Source organism: Manduca sexta, chromosome 11, assembly GCF_014839805.1.
Source record: "Manduca sexta isolate Smith_Timp_Sample1 chromosome 11, JHU_Msex_v1.0, whole genome shotgun sequence".
NCBI classification, from domain to species: domain Eukaryota; kingdom Metazoa; phylum Arthropoda; class Insecta; order Lepidoptera; family Sphingidae; genus Manduca; species Manduca sexta.
Genome location: NC_051125.1, coordinates 11,621,730 through 11,641,835, shown reverse-complemented (window position 1 = coordinate 11,641,835; position 20,106 = coordinate 11,621,730). Strand labels below are relative to the sequence as shown.

The following is a 20,106-nucleotide window of genomic DNA, read 5'->3' as shown; positions in this document are numbered from 1 at the left end:
CTTCAAATGAATACCTCATTTCTATACATTAGAAATAGTAAAAAAATGTGAAGGCCTTAATTATCTCAATGTCCAATATAATGTTAGGCATGGAGATCCCATGCTATGGAGAAGAGTCCCCCTAAATACTCACTTTACCATAATATAATCGACTGTATACTGCTACTTCCTTATGATACGAAATTTAACGCCTAAAGATGCCTTTACATTCGATTGAAATACCAAAAATTACTTCACACTAACTCTACCCGGCGACTCAAGAACTCAGTAACACCATAATCCACATAAAATCCATTAGCATAATACAAGTATAAAACAGGATCACGCCTCACATCCGCACCGAAAAATACAATAGAAAGCTAACTTTTCACCCATATTTCAGCGGAGCCGAATAACCGCCTCTCCCGTCCTTGTTTAACACGTGGCGGAGCGTATCTTCCGTCTCTGTCTGGTGAAAAGGCAGCCGATTATAATAATAGCCTCTGGCATGAATATAAATTGGGTACTTATTTTAAGACGAGCGGTTTCGCGCGATAAATCATTGTGTTGAGCAACATGATGCTCAACATGTGTGGCAACATTACCAACTTTTTAGTAGTTGTAGATGGCAACGATTTTATGATGATCATCGTATGTATATACCTATAAAGATTAAGTAATACATAAGCAAAGTAACCACTTCACGACGGTTTTCATAACACACTAAATAGTAAATACAGATGGAAATACTAAACATCTATGCAGTCTATTGATGCATAAAATAATCAGTAAATAATTGGTGTGTGCTAGTCGCTGAACGTTGCTAGCCATGTTGTGCGTCATGATGCTCCTAGAATAAAAATGACGGCGACAGAGTGCGCTCTATGCAAATGTTATTGTCGTATAAGTCATTCGACATTCTTCGGGAGAATATTACCGAATTTGCCATTATTTATAATGGTAGCTATATTCATCATATTTTATTACGTCACATAGCCACATATAATTTAAGTTCTCTCTCTTACCATATAATCCTACTATGGGGCATGGGCTTCAACAATATTAGGGCAGGGAGGATAATTTTAAAAGAGAGTTCTCTGCCAGGTTCCCTGACATTGCGTTCAATATTAAAGATAGAATTGTAATGAATCCAATTTGAAAGGTTAGGCTAGATAGGTCTGGACTAAGTCAGATAGTGTCCTTACTTTTGTCTCTAGAACTAAATTTAAAAACAAAGCTATCTAAATCTCTATCTAATCTATTCATTCATGAACTTAAGCAACTATCAGTTTCATAATAGTGTTTCTCGGCGTCTAGTTGACAGTGTCTGCGCGATGCCTAAGGTATTAGCGCGCTGTAGTAAATACGAGATGCTTTTATCTTATAACTAGCTTTTGCTCGCGGCTTCACCCATGTGCTGCTCCGCTCCTTTTGATCATAGCGTGATGATATATAACCTATAGCCTTCCGCGATAAGTGGGCTATCCAACACTAAAATATTTTTTCAGTTTGGACCAGTAGGTCCTGAGATTAGCGCGTTCAAACAAACAAACTCTTCAGATTTATATGAAAGTAAAAAGTATCCTGTGTCCGTCTCCTAGTTTTAAGCTACCTCCCCACCAATTTTCAGCCAAATCAGTTCAGCCGTTCTTGAATTATAAATAGTGTAACTAACACGACTTCCTTTATATATATAGATATTAAAACTTTTGTACCCTGGAATATAGAAAATAGATTTGTAAAAATCACTGACCTGAAGAAAACATTTTAGTATGTCTAGAAGCCAAATTGAGTTCAATAAAATGAAATTAGAAATCAATAAGAATGCTAATTTAATGAATTAAAATGTATGCATACATATAAACAAATTAATTAAATATCTCTTTATTTTTAAATTTAGTACAAAACCTATATATTTCAGATTCTAAGTAGTGAGTACAGATAACAATGAATGAACTACAGGACTACAACTAGCATAGAACACAATATTATTTAAAAGTTATGGAAAAGTTTAAATAAAGTCCTTGAATTATTTCTTTGTCTCGTCATTCAATAAAGTTTACCAAATATATTTGAAGTTGTTATATACGACTATCCAATAACTTTACAATTTTATTATGTTTCTGCCACAGTTTGTTTTTATCTGTCGTAGAAATTTGACTCTAATTGACCGTCAAGACCAGTCTCATAGAAACATATATAATAATAATAATATCAGCCCTGTATTATATACTTGCCCACTGCTGAGCACGGGCCTCCTCTACTACTGAGAGGGATTAGGCCTTAGTCCACCACGCTGGCCTAGTGCGGATTGGTAGACTTCACACACCCACGAAATTCCTATAGAGAACTATAGAAACATAATCGTTAATAAATTATATTGTTTATGAACATTAAGCTTTGTAAATAGTAAATTGTGACGTAATCCACTTAGTAATTACTGAATTCAATTTTGAAAAAAGAAAATAAATTATCGTTTATAAAATAGGATATTAAACAGGCAATGTCCTTTCCAGTGGCTTAGTATCATTTCTAAACGGTTGTTTTCACAGCCCGCGCCATAATGTACCCCGAAAAATCCATACCGCGCCCCGCGACCGCCACCCTGCGCCCTCCGCCCCCGGCACACTCCACTTTTGGACTTTTTAACCTAAGATGGCTTAATTTGGTTGTGTGCGATTATTTGAGCTCCTTGGAGCCGGCGCCATTAGGGTGCGCGATTAGCATTTGGCACGCGACAATGCGTGCTGCTCCCATACACGGGGTAAGTGCTAAATTTTGGAGAATTAAGCCCACGTTAATTGCTTTCCTTGGTGTAAATATTTTACGGTGGTGTCTTTTTCGTTTTGGATGGTTTCGTGTTTGCAGAGGTCTTGGTTATTATTTTTTATGCTTTGACTAGCTAACGGTAAGCAAAATAGAGGATTTAAAATAGTTCTGGATGACTTCACGCCAGAAGTTCATCCTTGTAAAATATGTCTTTATTCAACGGTATTGCATCAACAATATGGTTCTTGCTGTTGGAGTTTTCGACTTTTTAGCCACTGCTAAGCTACTATTGTCTAATAAGTAAGATCCTAGAATCAACTTCCAGATGGAGAACGAAAATTAGAGTATTTTTTTGGATTCGAAAAGCACGAGTTTTGCCTTGAACTTTGCATCCAAAATAGACTCTACATTAAGCTCGAGCTTTTGTACGCTCTTTCTTATAACACGTCTGCATCAAACCGAGTCCCAAAATCAACATGAATAAAACTAAATATTGTTTAGAGGCTGCGAAAGGGCCCTCTTTTTCGGCTAAGTAGCGTTAAGTTATCTAGTCGCAGTGGGCCACTGAGTCGCGGCACAATTAAACTTAATTAGTCGAATACCGGCGCTCTCGAGGGACAGACCTACATCCCCCCCCCTCCTCCGAGCGCCTCTCACCTCCCCCCACTACAAACCGCTTAAGTGGAGCATTTTAATGAAAACCTTGGATTTTTGTCGCCAGAGCCGAGCCGCCCGAGCCCCACTGTGATTGCTTTTTTGTTTATGAGCAAACGTAAATTGTATCAGAGATAAACTGGTGGTGTTTATGAGACGCGCCGCTTTTGGATATTTACGTTGATTTTATTTATAGATATGGAGTTGGTGGTTATTGAATAGAACTAGGATTTTGTCAGAAGTTTTAGTGGCAGTCGTTTTTATGCAGCAACTAGAGGTAGAGACAAGATATAGACAATTTGATCTGCAGTGTAGGTCTATTCGGCGGAGATGGTTAACCTATCTCAAAACTGATGTAGAGTGCATTTTTGCTGCTGCGTTCCGTATGGCCAGTGAGACTGTCAGAGGATAAACAAACCTTCTTCAACTCTCGATTTAATCATTGTTTTTTTACGATTGCACGTTACAATCACATGTTGTTAAGACTAAATTAATACGTTTCTAATTTGCTATCATGAAAATATCTTGCCTATACCTTGGAGAGCACAGGAGTAAAGTTCACTAAATATATGTGTTTAATGTATTGATTTTTCTTTATCAAACTTTCCATCTCAACTTTTTAGGTAAAGACAATAGTCAATTTAAAACCAATTTTCATATTTGTAAGTCAGTGAAATTTTCCCAAAATGCGATAAAAAGTAGCTATAACAAACGAGTCTTCATCAGAATGAGCAAATGGCACATTATCGCGTACTTTTTGCAAACTAATTGGTAAAAAAAGGTGTAGTGTATCAGATCGGTGTTAAATAAAGGTGTTCCAATTTGCGAGCGGTGGCGGCGGCGGCGCAGGCGGCGGCGGAGGGCGGAAGCGCTCCGGGCAGCGGCGGTTTATTGTTAATTAACCTTTCTGCCGACACCCGCGCCCGCACAATCGCGCCAGAGCCCGCCGCACTCCCGCTCCTACTTTTATATCACCAAGATTTCGCATAGAATTAAGTGAAAATTATTTTTATTTCGTAAGTTTTTAAATCCTCGTATTTGCAGTCTATAGGGACTAACGATAATTCGGTTTTGTACTTTTCCTATTTCAAAATATTTGTTGACAAAATGATTTTTTATCCGGACATGAAAATATGGCATCTATCAAAAAGTGCAGCAAATATTGACGTCAAATCAATCGAATATCCATTATTGATTATTAACACTCTCTGAAAACTTTTTTAAACTCGGGAGCAAGGACTCTACATTTCTTAATCTACTATGTCATACTAAGTAATGCTCACTGTTATGCATAATACTAAATCAGTTTCTATTTTAAAATATTATTTGATTGTTTCATAAAACCCTAGTTTATTATGGGGCTAAATTAGTTAGCGTATACCTGCACTATGAAATGATAATTTTTCTAACTGAGAAGTAGCAGCTTTATATTATTTAGCAATATATAACATATCAATGGATATAATTGCAGTTAAAAAATCACTTCGATTAGTGTTATCAGTAGTTTCAAATTCAAAATTCTGGTGTAAGTGTTTACTTGCTTGTAAGCTTGTTCTGTTAGTCGAAAGACCTGTTAATCTCATTTACTAGTTTGGATTTCCAATTCAATTTGGTGATAAACAATGCTTTAGATCAATTTTGACCTACAGACCTTACTAACATCGATTTGGTTTTGCCGTCCAGTTTTCAGTTCATTGATTGTACATAGGACAGCGTCGGCGGGATGGGTGGATGGTGAGGTGCTTGGTGGAGAGAGGGCGGTCGGACACGGCCAATAGCGCCCACGTGGCACCCACGCGGTGCTTTTTTGTGGCTTCGAGTTTTGGTGGCCGCTGATTGGGTGATTGTTCGGCAGTATTACTGTCAGTCAAGTGTTAACTTGTTAGTTCTTATGTAATGTGGGAATATGTGCTATTATCGTCTTTTTTATAGAACAAATTACATTTTATGTAACCTGTTTAGTATTAGTGATGTTATTTTTTTAGGTGTTCTACTTGTAGTGTGTTGTGATCAACAATACCAATATTATGGTTCAGTTTCAATTTATTGCACTCCACAATTATTGTTATCAAAAAATTTAACACCTTTATGTATTGACTAGATAGTTCATTAGTCACAAAGGTATATCGACCTGCACAGTATATTTTGATGCATATTATTGAACTACAGTCAATTTGAAAGCAATAGATAATATTTATATAATTATATTTCGTTAGTTAAGGTATGTTCTTAAAACTCTATAAAAGTATTTCTTGTTAAATATTCGTTATCTTAATTCTTTTCCCATATTCATTTTAATATGCAATCCCACATAATCAAACTCCGAAATTAGACAGAGCTCGGCAAGTCTCGCAAACAACGCGATCCGCCTGCGGGTGTGTTCACGGTTTGTGCGACGCGACCATCGCACCACGACCCCAAATACTGCTTCCACACGCCCGTTTTTATACTGCAAACAGGAACCTGGACGGCTCAGCGTAAACTAGCAAGGACTCGGAGATGCGACCAGAATACATTGAGCCGCGGAGTTTTGAGCATTCCCTCCGCTGGCATCAGTGTTTGGTGAAGTTGCGGGGCGGGTGGGAGATTGTGACCGGCTGGTGGCAGGAGTGCAAGAGTGGTGTGTATTAGTGCGCACTTCACACGTACTACAAAGGTCCCTAACTGCCTGCTATTAAAACCGCTCGACCCCTACACTAGCACGCTAGTGATGGGCGGACCGCGAGCTGTTGTTATTATTTCAATTGTCTTATCGCATTTTTATAGTAAGGTTGAGAAGAAAGTCATGCTTTCGACCCTCAGGGCAACTCAGACGGTTCCAAGTTACGTATGTATAAATTACTACATATTTCTCACCAGAAAGATGAAGAAAAATAGTGAACAGAGAATTTTTATAGACATTGCAGTGTTTGAAGTCTACCAACTTGTGTAAAGCGAGCGCGATGGACGAAAATACATTAGTGCATGAAGTTAATGTTAAACAGCGGGAAATAATAAAGAGTTACCTCATGTTTCATAGAGAACAAAAATATATATAATGCAACGAAATATATAAATTGCCTTAATAATATGCAAGAATATATAATAAAAACACTCAATATTTACTTAGAATAAATAGGGACTATGAAAATTAAATAGATTCTCAGCAATTAAGTCAAAATTACATGTTATTCCAGATACCTTTTGCCCCACTCCAATGTGCGGTATGTGCAATATAATATTCTAGACATATAGAAACAATATGGCATGCTTTCAGGACCTTCCGACTATCAGAATCCTACTTTCACTGGGAGTTTCAGTTTAGAATTACAAGATATATCATATATCTTTATTATAAAAGGTATTAAATAATAAATTCAAATTGTTTTATAACCTGAGACTACCAAGCTAATGTTACTCGACATTGTACCTTGGGAGTCAGTAAGATACTAGTGACACCTTTGTCCCATGCTTATGGCCTTGAGTTGAGGTAATCAAGAGTGTTATAATCTGAGAAATACTGAAGAACATAGTACTTCTACGGCCTCGTTACTCACCTGAGCTTGTCATAGTCTTAGTGCTCATCTGATCTTCTGACATATTCCAATTGGCAATTGATTCAATAATTATCTTATTAGAATTTAATACACATCTTATACATTCTTACAAATTCCATTTGCACATGTTCTACACATGAAGTAGAGACTACAAAAACGAACTGAGTTTGAAAACACAATATTCAAGTCTGTGTCATTTTCAGAGATTGGTGACGGTGTCTATATTTCTCTTGTTAGATGCTGCATAATCAGGGGGATATACTGGGAGTAGTTTCAAACGTCTTGCTGAAACTGAGTAAATGTAGAGTTTGGTTTATCATTATTCTTACTAGGATGTTCTACAATGACATGATATTTTATATATATTAAACCTATAATTTAATACACTGCTTGTTGACGTTTTATGAACCTAACTGGCAATCTTTAATAGAGCTACGATGTGTTTATATTGTTAGTTATATATTTTTTTAGTTTTAAAAAGCTTTTTGCGCTATTCACTTTACTGTGCCAATTACTATATTGTATTAATTACTTGAAAATGTTTATAGGCATACAACCTAAACGGATTGTTTCTGTTATACCATCACTAATTACTGATATCTATGACATTGGACTAAAATTGTCAAAATTTATTCGATAAAAGTCGTAAATTTCAAAGAAAAAAATATTCATCATCACATCTTAAATTGAAGTGAATCTCTTAATGGTAACAAAACGAATGAGACGTCAGTTAATAACAATACTAAAGCCCAATTAGTATTAATTAATTGAGTCGACTCAAATCTTCCGCCGCCCATCACTAGCCAGCAGCGAGCGTTCCTTTCTCTGCCTCTAATCACGCGAAATTAAACCTAACTTTATCGACATTCGATTGAAATTCCTTTGTACGGGATTTATATTATTTTTCCTGAAAATTGTCACTGTAAATTAAACCTAAATAACAATCAATAAGGTATGTTTTGGCGTGTGTGCCGGTATATTATTTAGTGAATGATTTTCGGCACAAAACAAAGAGCTCCCGCAGCCATCGCGCCGCTGACAAACGCCCGCCGAGTTAATAATAACTCACTGGATACAATTAACGCGATCAATTAACTGATTGGTTAACGAATTAATTTGTTTAAAAAATCACAATAAACAACGGTTTAACGCCAACTATAATGGACAGGAATTGGTAAAATCTGCAATAACTCTGTGGTAAAATATTCGGAAATTAATATGTCATTATGTTCTTCAGCAATTGTTGGTAGGTCATAATTTAGATTTCTGTACATTATGTACACATTTATTTCATTTCTCGCACACATACTTATTTAATTTCTAATAGGTCGAATCCTTAATCAAGGCAACTCATATACGTTAGTTTAGCATAAGAATCTAATATAGTACTTCATCATGCACAAGCAAAGTTAAGTACGCTGTCATTAAGCTGCTAAGACAATGCAAATTATTAAAATAATAAAAAAAAATATTTGTCTCTGTAACATTTATTCTTTTTCTTGTGCATGCCGTGGTAGTATATAAATTGTGACAATATTTAAATTATGACTATTATTAATTGTTACACTCATAACAAATTTTATCGTATGACATTTTGGCCATCCTTAAATAAAAAGAAGAAAAAAAAAATCTTTAGAATTATTGCGCGGGAGGCAGCTGGTTTGCTGCTTCATGGTACACCACTTGTCTGTAGATGATCTGTAGATCATAGCCATTGCTGGATCCGGTCACTTACCAACAGTCCATAAACTCAATTACCTTCTAAAACTATAGAATATAAAAAAAATATTTTATACTTTTTTACTAAACTATAAACGTTCCACGGCTGGACAGTATTTGTCTTCCCCAGGTTTGCATGACAAGAAGACGATGAGCCAAAACATATGCTGGCCTGATGCTAACAAACTACAAGTAAGGCTTCGTATTTTTCTAACGTCTATCCAAGGGTTAGCTTGGGTTTCAAAGCTGTTAGTACCACCAACGTAGGATCCCAAACGCCCCGCATTAACCTCTCCGCCTATTCATATATTCACAGCTACAATATCATTAAAATAAGTACACGTTATAAATCAGGGCGTGTCTTTTAGTTTAAATCACCCAGTCTCTTGCCAAAATATTGTGACGTGATAGACACAATGTGTGAAGGGCGCATTGAGAAACTATCAATTGTTGTTAACCCTTAAACATGTTATAAAGGTTGGATAAGAATGGCATTGTAAGAGGCATTCAATTCAGAAAGTGTTAACAGAGATATTGAATTTACTTGTCTGTTAAAACCGTCCCTATAATGTATTATAATGGTATACATAACCCCAACCATCAGCAATGTTAAGAAAAGTGTCTATTTCTAAATTTAGAAAAAAAAATCCACGGGTTGACTCTTAAATAATTCATATAAAAAAATCTATTGATCCTGGTGCCTAAAATGTCCACTAAGAGATATCTCAACTTCGGAACTTGATTATTCACAAGAAAACTTAGACATGAACCAGTGTAACTACTGGACATAATAAGACTTAACATCTCATATCTCAAGATTGCGAGCGCAGAGGAATACCAAACAATACTTTATAATTCAAGGTATTGGATGGTGTGTCTACTATTTATAGGCGGTCGCCGATCGTATCGCTTACCATCAGGAGAACGGCAAGCTCGTCTCATCAATCAAAGCAATAGAAAAATGAAAAAAAAAGGGAAGTTTTTTTTTACTTATAAGTAACAATCTAAAATTAAGTCTGGCGAAGCAGTTTCTTATATCCTATCCTTGCACCCGGACAGCTCCGATCCCCACACGTTTGTTCTATATAACCTGGGCTGCTGATGCGTTGAGAACATAATTGCAAGAACTCAACAAGTTTTTGTCGCTCGTTCGCGGAATCCCGTGTTTACACAGGCTACTGCCACTTACCTTTACACTCAAGTTTTAAACCGCTATGTTTGTTTAGGAAAGATAATTTTAGATAAATAATATAATTCTAAAGTAAATATACCTTTCTGACGCTTCGTGGTGCTGCGATGAGTCGGCTTTTTAATAAAAGACTGCCAGTTGTGTTTTATATACAATAATTGAATCCCGAAAATTTAATTTTAAATACCAAACGCACCACAAATAAAAACATCATCTTGTGTTAAGTTTTTTGTTATGAATCTTAATTTAAGGAATAGAAAGCCGTCGTAGCGGAAACCAATGTCATAAACCTTAATTTTATTTTAATATGAGTTTAAGGACTGTCTTTGCACAGTAGCAGGTAGGTGCTACTTGATATTATTAGGCACACACCTTTGCAATTTAGCCATTACGCCAATAAAAACTCTTTTTGAAAACAAACATGATGTTTTGGATTATTTCCATGAATGGTTGAAAATGTAATTGGATTTTCATAACTCCATAAATCAATATTAACCAATCTTAGACAATAAATAACAAACGAAGCTCACGCGACGCGAAGACACCCTCACGCTGGCGTCCATTCTAATAAACCGCTTCCATCAAAATACTTGCAATAAAATTTCAATTACCCCGGCGCGGCGACTTAGCTCGCATCTCCAATTATAAGAGGCCTTTTGTTACCGGATTAGCCGGCGAAATGCGGAGGGCACGCCGCGCCACCGGCCGCCGTAATTGGAATAGCTTCGCGCATTAGCCGCTTGCCACCGCACGCCACCGCTCGGCACCGCGCGGCCAGCTCGCGCTGAGCCCTGCTCCCTCTCGGATTAGAATAAGCCCTGGAACACGTTATTTCGTTCACATGTCACTGATATATTGTGTCTAATTGCTTTGGCTTTGGAAACTGCCAAACTAACGCGGCAATGATGCGGAATCCCTCTTCGAATGGACTATGAATGTAGTGTGTTTCTAGGTTCAATCTTTGCTAGAAGTCAGTGAGTATCGATTCAAAATATATTCGTTACTTGTTCAAATTTGTAATAATTTCAACAAAGTTATATGTTTGCGTCATTGTATAGAGTTTCAGTAAAAAAAAACACTAATACTACTTGCATATCTCTCTATCCCGCTAAGAATGTAAATGTGAAATTGTAATGTTACGTTAGTATTAAATCTACATAATACTGTTAATATAAAGTTGTATTCAGTTATACAGGAAAGCTGAATTTTATATATTAATTCATAAAATGGAATTAGTCTTCAATTAATTATCACAATCGAAAAAAGACCTATCTTATTCAGTCCCAAACAGTGATCACACAGTCGATTTTAAGTCCCAAAAATAATTATAAACTATCTTTTTTCCTGAGGGTATATCTGATTAAATTATTGCATCTAAAAATTGCCGGGCTTATTCGAATTATACGTAATAAAGAACGCATCTGTAGCTGAATACCAACCTTGAACAACACAAATGTTTTTCAAACCCAATTTTATATAACACTCTAGCTTCTACTCGTTCCACTTCCCAAGTAAAAGACCTTGTTCGTGGTAAAATCTGATTGTGAACTCCCTCAGAATAAAAAGTAGCCCATATACCAGAACACCGACTATTTTTAACCGACTTAAAAAAAGGAGGAGGTTCTCAATTGAGGTGAACCGATTTTAATTATTTCTTTTTATTTGAAAGCTGGTGCTTCCCGTATGGTCCCATATAAATTTCATTGTTGTTGGACCCTTGACTTCGGAGATGCATTAGAAAACTCTTATAATGATGTCATCAACGATGTCCTCAAGGTATACTGATTTTTACTAACACTATGTACTAAAATTGCTAGTTAAGCTAGATAAATACATGAACAAATGCACGAAAACAATGTTTAATTTTTATTTCGCACCGACTTCAAAATTAGTAACAAGTATATAGGTAATGTTAAATTATTTTTTGGCTTTAGTGGTTATTGAAGGCGTTATAATTATGACTGACTGGTTTACGCATTTCTAACATTCAACACCTTTCTAATGCTAATTTAAGTACGAGTAAAATTGTTTTCCAAAATTAATAACTAAATACAACTAGCGATTTATTATGAATTGCTAATTCCAGAGGTCTGGTAAGGCTGGTGCTGCGCGGTGCGTCGACGGCCGAGCCGCATTCTTGCGCCACAAAGTGCGCGACAGAGGCTTAATTAAGTCACCCCCGCTATATTAATTTATTGGCACCGTGTAGTTGGGAGCGATGGAACTTTTATTGGGTAATGGATGATTGAGGAATTGAGGTCGGCTATTAACCGGTATGGACCCTTGATTTCATGTGCTCTTTATTGATTGCCGTTCTCATCTGTGACGGTGCTGTGTTTATATTATATTGTAACTCGTTATGATTTGGTATTAACAACTTCTCTTGGATGGGGATGGAGTCTTATAAATGTGTAAGGTGTCACATCTATCGCTGGCTTATTATAACAAGATCCTATATCCATTTTGCTTTATATTGGAAAAATATTAAAAAGACTGTAATTAATTCATAGTTCCGCATTTATTTATCATTTGGGATTAAAGAATTTTTTTAATGAACAGGAAATAAGATTATCTGATATATATTTATATCGAATCTAATTTTGATAACGATTTATGTAGAATTATCTGATATATATTTATATCGAATCTAATTTTGATAACGATTTATGTAGAATTATTAAAAAATATTTTAAATTAAACTATCGTCTTCAAAAGCTTTAACGCATACATAATATAGTAGCTGCTCTTTCTCCAAAAACACTTGTCATTTTAGTCTATAATTGGCTGAAACGTATAACTTAGTATAACATAGTCACGAAACCAGCGTCTGCGAAAGACCAACCATTCGCAAAAAATCAGCAGTAATTAAAACCCACGATCACGATCGGCAAATTTAAATTAGCGTACATTAAATAAAAGTGTCAAATAATAAAGGTCACTTCACAGGAGCGCGCGAGGCGGCGCGAGTGGCGCGGAGTGGCGCGGGGAGCGACACGAGTGTCGCGCGGACGTGTCGTGAATCCAAATGTGGCGTTTAAACCAAGATGGCGGCGCCCTACAGCCTCGCGTGCTAATGAATTGTGACACGAATTAACGAATTAATATATCAACGGTAATTTATTCGCGGGAATGTAGTGCGCCGCGAGTACGGGCGCGCGCCTGCGACGTACGTGCCGCGGCGTGGGTGCCGACTGCTGGCTCACTTCAACGCCTCAACGAGGAGGCACATGTAAAACTAAGCTGAAAATACAGATAGGGGCCAAGTAAACACAGCAGTAGTTTTGCAAAACCCTTTAAAATGGTATAAACCACACTTTTTTAATATACTTCAATTTACAACTTTTTTTTATGAAAGTGTATTAGTTATTACTATTTAGATTCTAAATACACAAAAAAATAACCGGTATACGATGATTAACCATAAAAAATATTATAACTAATCCAAAGTAACCTACAAACATATAAACCAATCAAATATAATTATATTCATATTTCTTCAATGAGTCTATTAAACATGCTCGCATAATAAAGGCCTTATTAATTTGTTTCCTCGTACTATTGCGTTAAAGAGTCGCTATATAAAGCTGCACACACATACCCGCGCAGAGTCCGTTCAGTGACCGTACCGTGTTTGTAAAATAGGTTGACTATTTTCGGACAGTTGCTCTACCTTTTGTGACGAATGACACGTTTGTAATCGTGTTATAAGAGATGTTCATTGTGACCTATTCCTTACCCTAATCTTTCTCATAATTTGTCGAAAAATTTATAACTTTTGTGACATTGTAAGTATTAATGGGCTATAGTCACCATCCATTACCACTTACCATCCACGACTCACTGACTGGCCTAGAACATTCTCAAACACGTTCACACCACCGCCCTGACTCGCTACGTCTGATGCCAGTCTCACCCATAACGTTAAAGAGTTACATTAACTTGTCATGACCAGTTGATTGAGTGGGCTGGGGCGCTGTCGAATAGACAAAGCCACCACCAATTACGAGCCGAGATATCTTTTATACGACGCCTTTCAATTGAGTATTGAATTCAATAATTTATTCGCTTTACAGTGTACCATGTTGATGTGATAGAGATTTATATTGTATTGAGTCTTACCAATAAATATTTTTAATCAGAGGATCTAATTAGCGTTTTTATGACTTATTATTATTTAAATGAGTGATAAAACAATGATTAGTTTAATCTTCTTTTTATTCAGTTTAACAAATTCTTACATTTTCATTAGTCACGATCAATAATTAGAAAAATATATGTCAAGATTTCATGCAACATCGTATGTCACATGTCTAAGGTAAGGAATTATAAAATATTTATGTTTTCCCCAAACAAACAACCACATTCTTAGACAAACAATGAATAACTTCATGTTCTGAAGCATCGTTGTCATCTTATTTAAATAACGATTCTCATTTAGGCTTTCATAAACCACAAAAAATGTGGCTATTACTTGTCAACCCTCTCTTCATTCTAAAAACAATACATAAGTAGAGTAAGATGAGGCTTATTGTCACTAAAGTCAAGCCGAGGATTGATCGATGCGCAGGAGTGTCGGGTAGTGCGCGGGAGTGCGTCGGAGTGCGCCACTAATCCGAGTCAACACCGATAAGTGGCTCGCGACTACACGAAGTGGCTCGAGTGCGATGTAATCCTCTTTAAGCATTGTTCGCGCGCTATTGTCGCGTTTTTTGTCGCTTGCTGTAGCGTGGGCGGGATGTACTTCTGTTTAGGGAAGTGTACCTTTTAATCGATTTTGTAAAATAAATGTCAATTGTTTGCCATTTTAAAGTATTTTTTTATCGTCCTCTAAGCTAGTGTATATAGCTTTCTTTATACACTATTCTTTGATAGTATATCATAATACCGATTGGGTAGATACCTCTCTTTTGATTGTACTAGTGGTATGTTGAAATGTCCAGTATAGTATAGTATTTCGTAATTCAGAGCTTTATGTGTATGGTAATGCACATAATCTGATACGTGTCGCGTTACAAGAGGGGCCCAGAATATATGCTTTTATATACCTAAAACTCTCAATAACTCAGACAATCGCCTAAGACGATATTCACAAGCATTTCACCTCCACAAGTTGAAGACATGATTACGGCGCTGTGCGCGGGTCGGCAGCAACAATGCGCCGATACACAATGCAAGTAATGCTTTATTTATCCCACTTGGAGTAATTGAGGAAGTGTTTAACTCCGCCATTGTGTTTCTTTTCTCTAATATTGTACGACAATCCGCTTAGACGGACAGTTGGGAAAAACTCGAGTGTCGCTATTGTGTTTAAAGTGTTCCGCATATTATTTTTATTGTGTTTTTCTTGAAGTGTATATTGCTTTGATTTCTATTTTAATAGAAAGTTAAGTACATGACTATTAAATAAGCATAAGAAAGCATATAAATTATACATTTGCAATTCCATATTATATACGCGTTATAAACCTTTGGATAATTTATAATTACTTTCGTCAGTTTATATTATGTTAGGTGTGTTAACCACGCACCAGCACACTCTGGAGGTAGGTAAATATAACACTATTACACTCATAGTGCAAAAGTGTTTTGTTCCATCCAACGATATGTTAGGGTTTATCGAAACGGACATAGATTTCAGATCATCTAATCTTCATAAACCAAAATACAGTTATGAAAATTATAAGTTTTTCAATTGTACCGCGAGGACCCCAAATAAATAACAGAATTAGAGTACGACGGGGGTGTTTGGTACAAGGAGAGGTGGGTGGGGCAGGGGGGGTGAGTTGCGGTTCACTGCTCCTCTCCCAAATTCAGCCGCAAATCGTTTGCATTACTTCACCCGAACTGAACGTTATATTTTTGAAGAAAATGGAAATAGAGACATAAATAATGGCGGAGGGACGCCGCTGTATATTCATATTAGGTATTAGGAGTTAATTTGTATTATGGATGAATTATTACATATAACCAATATTGATTCCAATAAATTAACTGAAAGTTAAAACACTGAAAGTAAGCGGTTTAAATTAAGCGGTTGAAAAACAAAATTAACTATTTGATGATTATGATAATACTAAAATTTATAATAGTAAGAGAAGGCCAATTAAAAGTATCTTATAATCAGTATAATAATTACAAAATATCTTAACATCAGCTGAGTCCATCATCCTTACAAGTTCGAACAGTCTGGTAGAGTCGGTGTATTTAACGGCTCGTAGAAGAACATGATTGTAAATTTTCAAAATAAACACCATTGGATCAGCCTGTGTATATCCGGATCCAGCAGGCCGGCATAATTGTGTCGACTGTCGAGGGGTAATCATCTCTCGTCAGTCGCAATTATATTTGACCCCCCTCCACTTCTCAGGCGCAGTGAGATCACATTCCTGTGACCGTACAAAAAGACATTATTTTGATTGGATTCACACACAGTCTTGAGGATCTCTAAGCCCCAAGTATTCGCTCTTTGTCCCACTAGTTTCTCGCCGATCCCGCTCCATTGTCTATGGCGAAATTTGATTTGGGCAGTCCTGTATCATATTACAAGTTTTTCTACGTTACGTCATTGATTTGTGAATTTGCTGTCTTGATCTTTTGTGCAAACGCTTGACTGCTTGAAATGTGTGCGCACAGTTTAGTGGAGGTGTGAATAAACTTTTTAAAATTAAAATGTTGGTATGAATAATATACCATAGATATTAGCATAAACAGTTCGTAGTGTAAGGCTTTGATTACATCAAGATTGCCGTATTTTTTTTTTAAATATATATTTAAGTTTGCCGTATTATAATTATGAGTAAGCGTGTATAAAGGAAGCCTAATATGTTTTCTTAAAAAGGATCCTTTTGAAGTATACCTAAATAAAATATAGAGACAATAGAGAAATGCTCTGCTGCACTTTTAACTTTTTCAGGCATTTCCCGATATAACTTGTAGTTAATTTGTTGAATCGGAATCAGCTTAATACATAAGCAATAATTAAGTATAACAATACCTAATTGTTAATTATTTTCCATAATCAATATCATTACTGGTAACTTATCAATTCATATGAACACATAGGTATATAAACTTTATAGTTGCCTCTAAACGCATGAAAAAAGCAATCTTTTCTTATTAATTAACAAATCATTAGGTATATTATATTGACGACGAAGCAGTAACTCAAAGGTATAATATTTTGTATTTGTTTTGGACGCCCCCTAAACTTTTACCCCAATGTCTCAATTTGGTAAAATAAAGATGGGGTAATCAACTTCGCCTTAACAAATGTAAGAATTTAAACTCCCCTTAGGTAATTATTTTTATCTACTCTGTATTTCCAAAATCATTTAAAACATTTGAACTATTTTAAGGGAATTATAATTAAGAAGTAGGGTGTTTGCGGCTTGACTATTCATTTCTCATATAAACTCTCTTTTTCTGTCTTACATTAACGTTGTAAAGTTTAGTAGGTATAAAATTTGTTTGGTTATATCTATAATGTGGCAGGTTATTTAGGAAACAAACAGCTGATTTCAAAAACCTAAAGAGTTTTTTCACATTGCCTGAATATACTCTATTCGATTACTAACATGTAATTAATTGTAGAAAATACACAATCATACATTTCTTTTCAGGAGCATAGTGATTATGTCGTAACTCGCATTTTATTTCACTAGTAGCATTTCTCACACGTGGTTAAATATTCGATTGCACTAACTGACCGAGCTACTCTTAAATTGCTTATTTGATGTCAGATTGTGACAAGTAAAGCCTGATTATATTTAAAAATTCTAATTAATAATCGCAATTTTTATTTGCTTACTCTCTTATTTTGCTTCGCTGTTCAGACAGCGTGTTACGTTTTACTTGTCTTCCTTGTTATTATGATTTTTAAAAGTAAACGAGATACCATTGAACGAATTTGGTGCGGACGAGCCAGGTTCTAGATTGAGTGTCGAAAATGTACAATGGGTCCTTTGCAATGTTTTATTTGTTAATGTTTAGTTAATAAAATTTCATAAAGCGAGTATACGGTCTAGTACTATAGGCCTGTTTTACAATGTTTAAGTACATGTTATCCGCTAGGTAATGTATAACTCAGACCATTCTGAATGCACTCGTTAGTTTACTATTTATTTCGGGGCTTTACATTTGTATTTAGCCGTCCTATATTATATTTAATAATTAGCGGTTACTCCGACATTGTGCAAAAAGCCTAAGGCTCTACATTAGCTAGTATTATTCTGTTGCACGCGGCCGATGGTTGCTGATTGTAGGCTACCACGATGAGCAATAAGCTGTATATATACCTGGTAACTAATACGTTTTGTTTTTCGCAGGGTTCCCGCAGATCAAGTCGCCGTACAGCCCTACCTCGCAGCCGCATCTCACAGGTCAGTAATATTGTAATTTTCAATACAAAAGTGAAGGTGTTTGCATATAATTTTACGCACGAAATAAACAATAGTTTCTACTGGTATTATGAGTGTCATTAGTCTCTTAATCAAGCAGTCTTAGAGCTCGTTTCATAACTTCTGAATAAGTGCTATCGTTCACATAAATGTATAACCACATGGAAAAGTCAGACTCTAATCTATGCTCACAAAGAAATAAAAATAAAGTAAGTAGTATCTACATTGGCTATTTAATACAAAAACTGTAACATAAAATTTACTTGAAACTTGGAATCAGGCCTTTAATGTGCAATTAGTTATAATTTTTATCATAATCAGGCTTTAATTGCCACAATCTGAGATCAATTACTAACTCCTTAGCGCTCTACATGCCATAGACTCAAGCAGAGATATATGCTTTCTCTTGTAATATGGATTTGTTATTCCAATATATCAGCAACTCGAGCTGCTTGTAACCAATTGAGCAACAAGCCCTCCCGCTCTCACTCCCGCCGAAAACGGAGACATAATTAAAAATATAATAGTCGGGAGTCCCCTCGTTCATACATACATGAATGAATGTAAAAAGGCGCGTCATATGAAAGCGCGAAATAGTTAATTTCGCGCGCAGCCGCCCGCACCTACGAGCCACGACAAAGTTTCGCCGCAAGACAATACCTTTGCCACTGATTTAGGAAAGTGGCTGAGGGCGCCCGCGGGGAGGGAGCGCGCGGGAGGCGCGGGCGGCGGGCGGGCGGCGCGCGCGCGGGGGAGGCATCCCTCATGTCGTCCTCCCTCACCCCACACACCCGGCTTTGTCTCAGTAATGAATCCGGCAAACGCCAAACGTCAGCGCGCAGCCGCCCGCCCCGGCGACCGGCGCGGCTCACATGCCAACACGTGGGCTCCACGAAAATTAGTCCTAAACCAATCTGGGTAAGGACCTAATCGATTGGCGTGTGATTGGACGTGCGACGTTACCGCACCAGAGGGGAGGTTTTAGAAAATACCGTGTGAAATTCAAATTACTGGCGTGATAAAGATAATGCGAGGTGGGGTCTGGTTAAGGCGCTGTGCGAGCGGAATTACCAAGTCAATGAGATTAATGCGGCAGCCGACGGACCGCCTCTGCTATGTACTGCCGCCACCGTCGGTGCTTGAACAAGAGCACAGAGCCCGCAGCCCGAGCCCGCGGCCGTACGAGTACTCTTGGTGCAACACAGACAACTGCGACTCGTATGGATTACTCTCCCTAATTCCTACTTAGGTCGAAAATGAATTCGTTGAAGACTGGGTTTATAATTAGAGTAATTTCAATAAGCCTTTTTTCAAAAACCAGTAGTGTATAACTTTCAAATTATTAAGAATCATTTATAATACTGAAAAGAAATTCCTTTCCCAGAAAACATAAATGATTTTTCACTTTTTTTTTCTTAGACGGTCACAACAAAGTGACCCCTCTTCACCTGATGGTGTGTATAGTGGGGTCCAATAGAACATCGATGACGAGAGATGATTACCCCTGGATAGTCGACACAATAATGCCAGGCCTATTAGCACCAGATATACACAGGTTGATCCCGGAACGCGACACACTTATATGGGACACTATGGCGGGTTTTAACACCTGATGTACGGTAGTCATTATCCGGGCGGATCTAAAATATATTCAACCACCAGCAAAATCAAAAACCACAAATTTTGTTTACGCTTGGGTTTGGTTACAGAACTCTACTGGTTATACAATAAAAGACCACCACAACAAAGGGAATGATTTAATGGAAAGGTTATAAAAAAAACTATGCATTTTATAAGAGGCAAATAGGTCTTATGGTAACCACCCAAAAATATTCACTTTTCTTTACGATTTTCATTCGCTCTT

At 36.7% G+C, this 20,106-nt stretch overlaps 1 protein-coding gene across 1 annotated transcript in view; it reads left to right on the top strand.

The window, feature by feature from the left end:
- Positions 1-19,491, top strand: part of LOC119189043 — a 31,633-nt gene extending 12,142 nt beyond the window's left edge. Inside the window, exons 2-4 of the mRNA XM_037437689.1 lie at positions 18,171-18,224; positions 18,920-19,047; positions 19,339-19,491. Coding sequence (XP_037293586.1) covers positions 18,171-18,224; positions 18,920-19,047; positions 19,339-19,491 — 335 coding nt within the window. The remainder of the gene's footprint in view (positions 1-18,170; positions 18,225-18,919; positions 19,048-19,338) is intronic.
- The last annotated feature ends 615 nt before the right edge of the window (positions 19,492-20,106 follow it).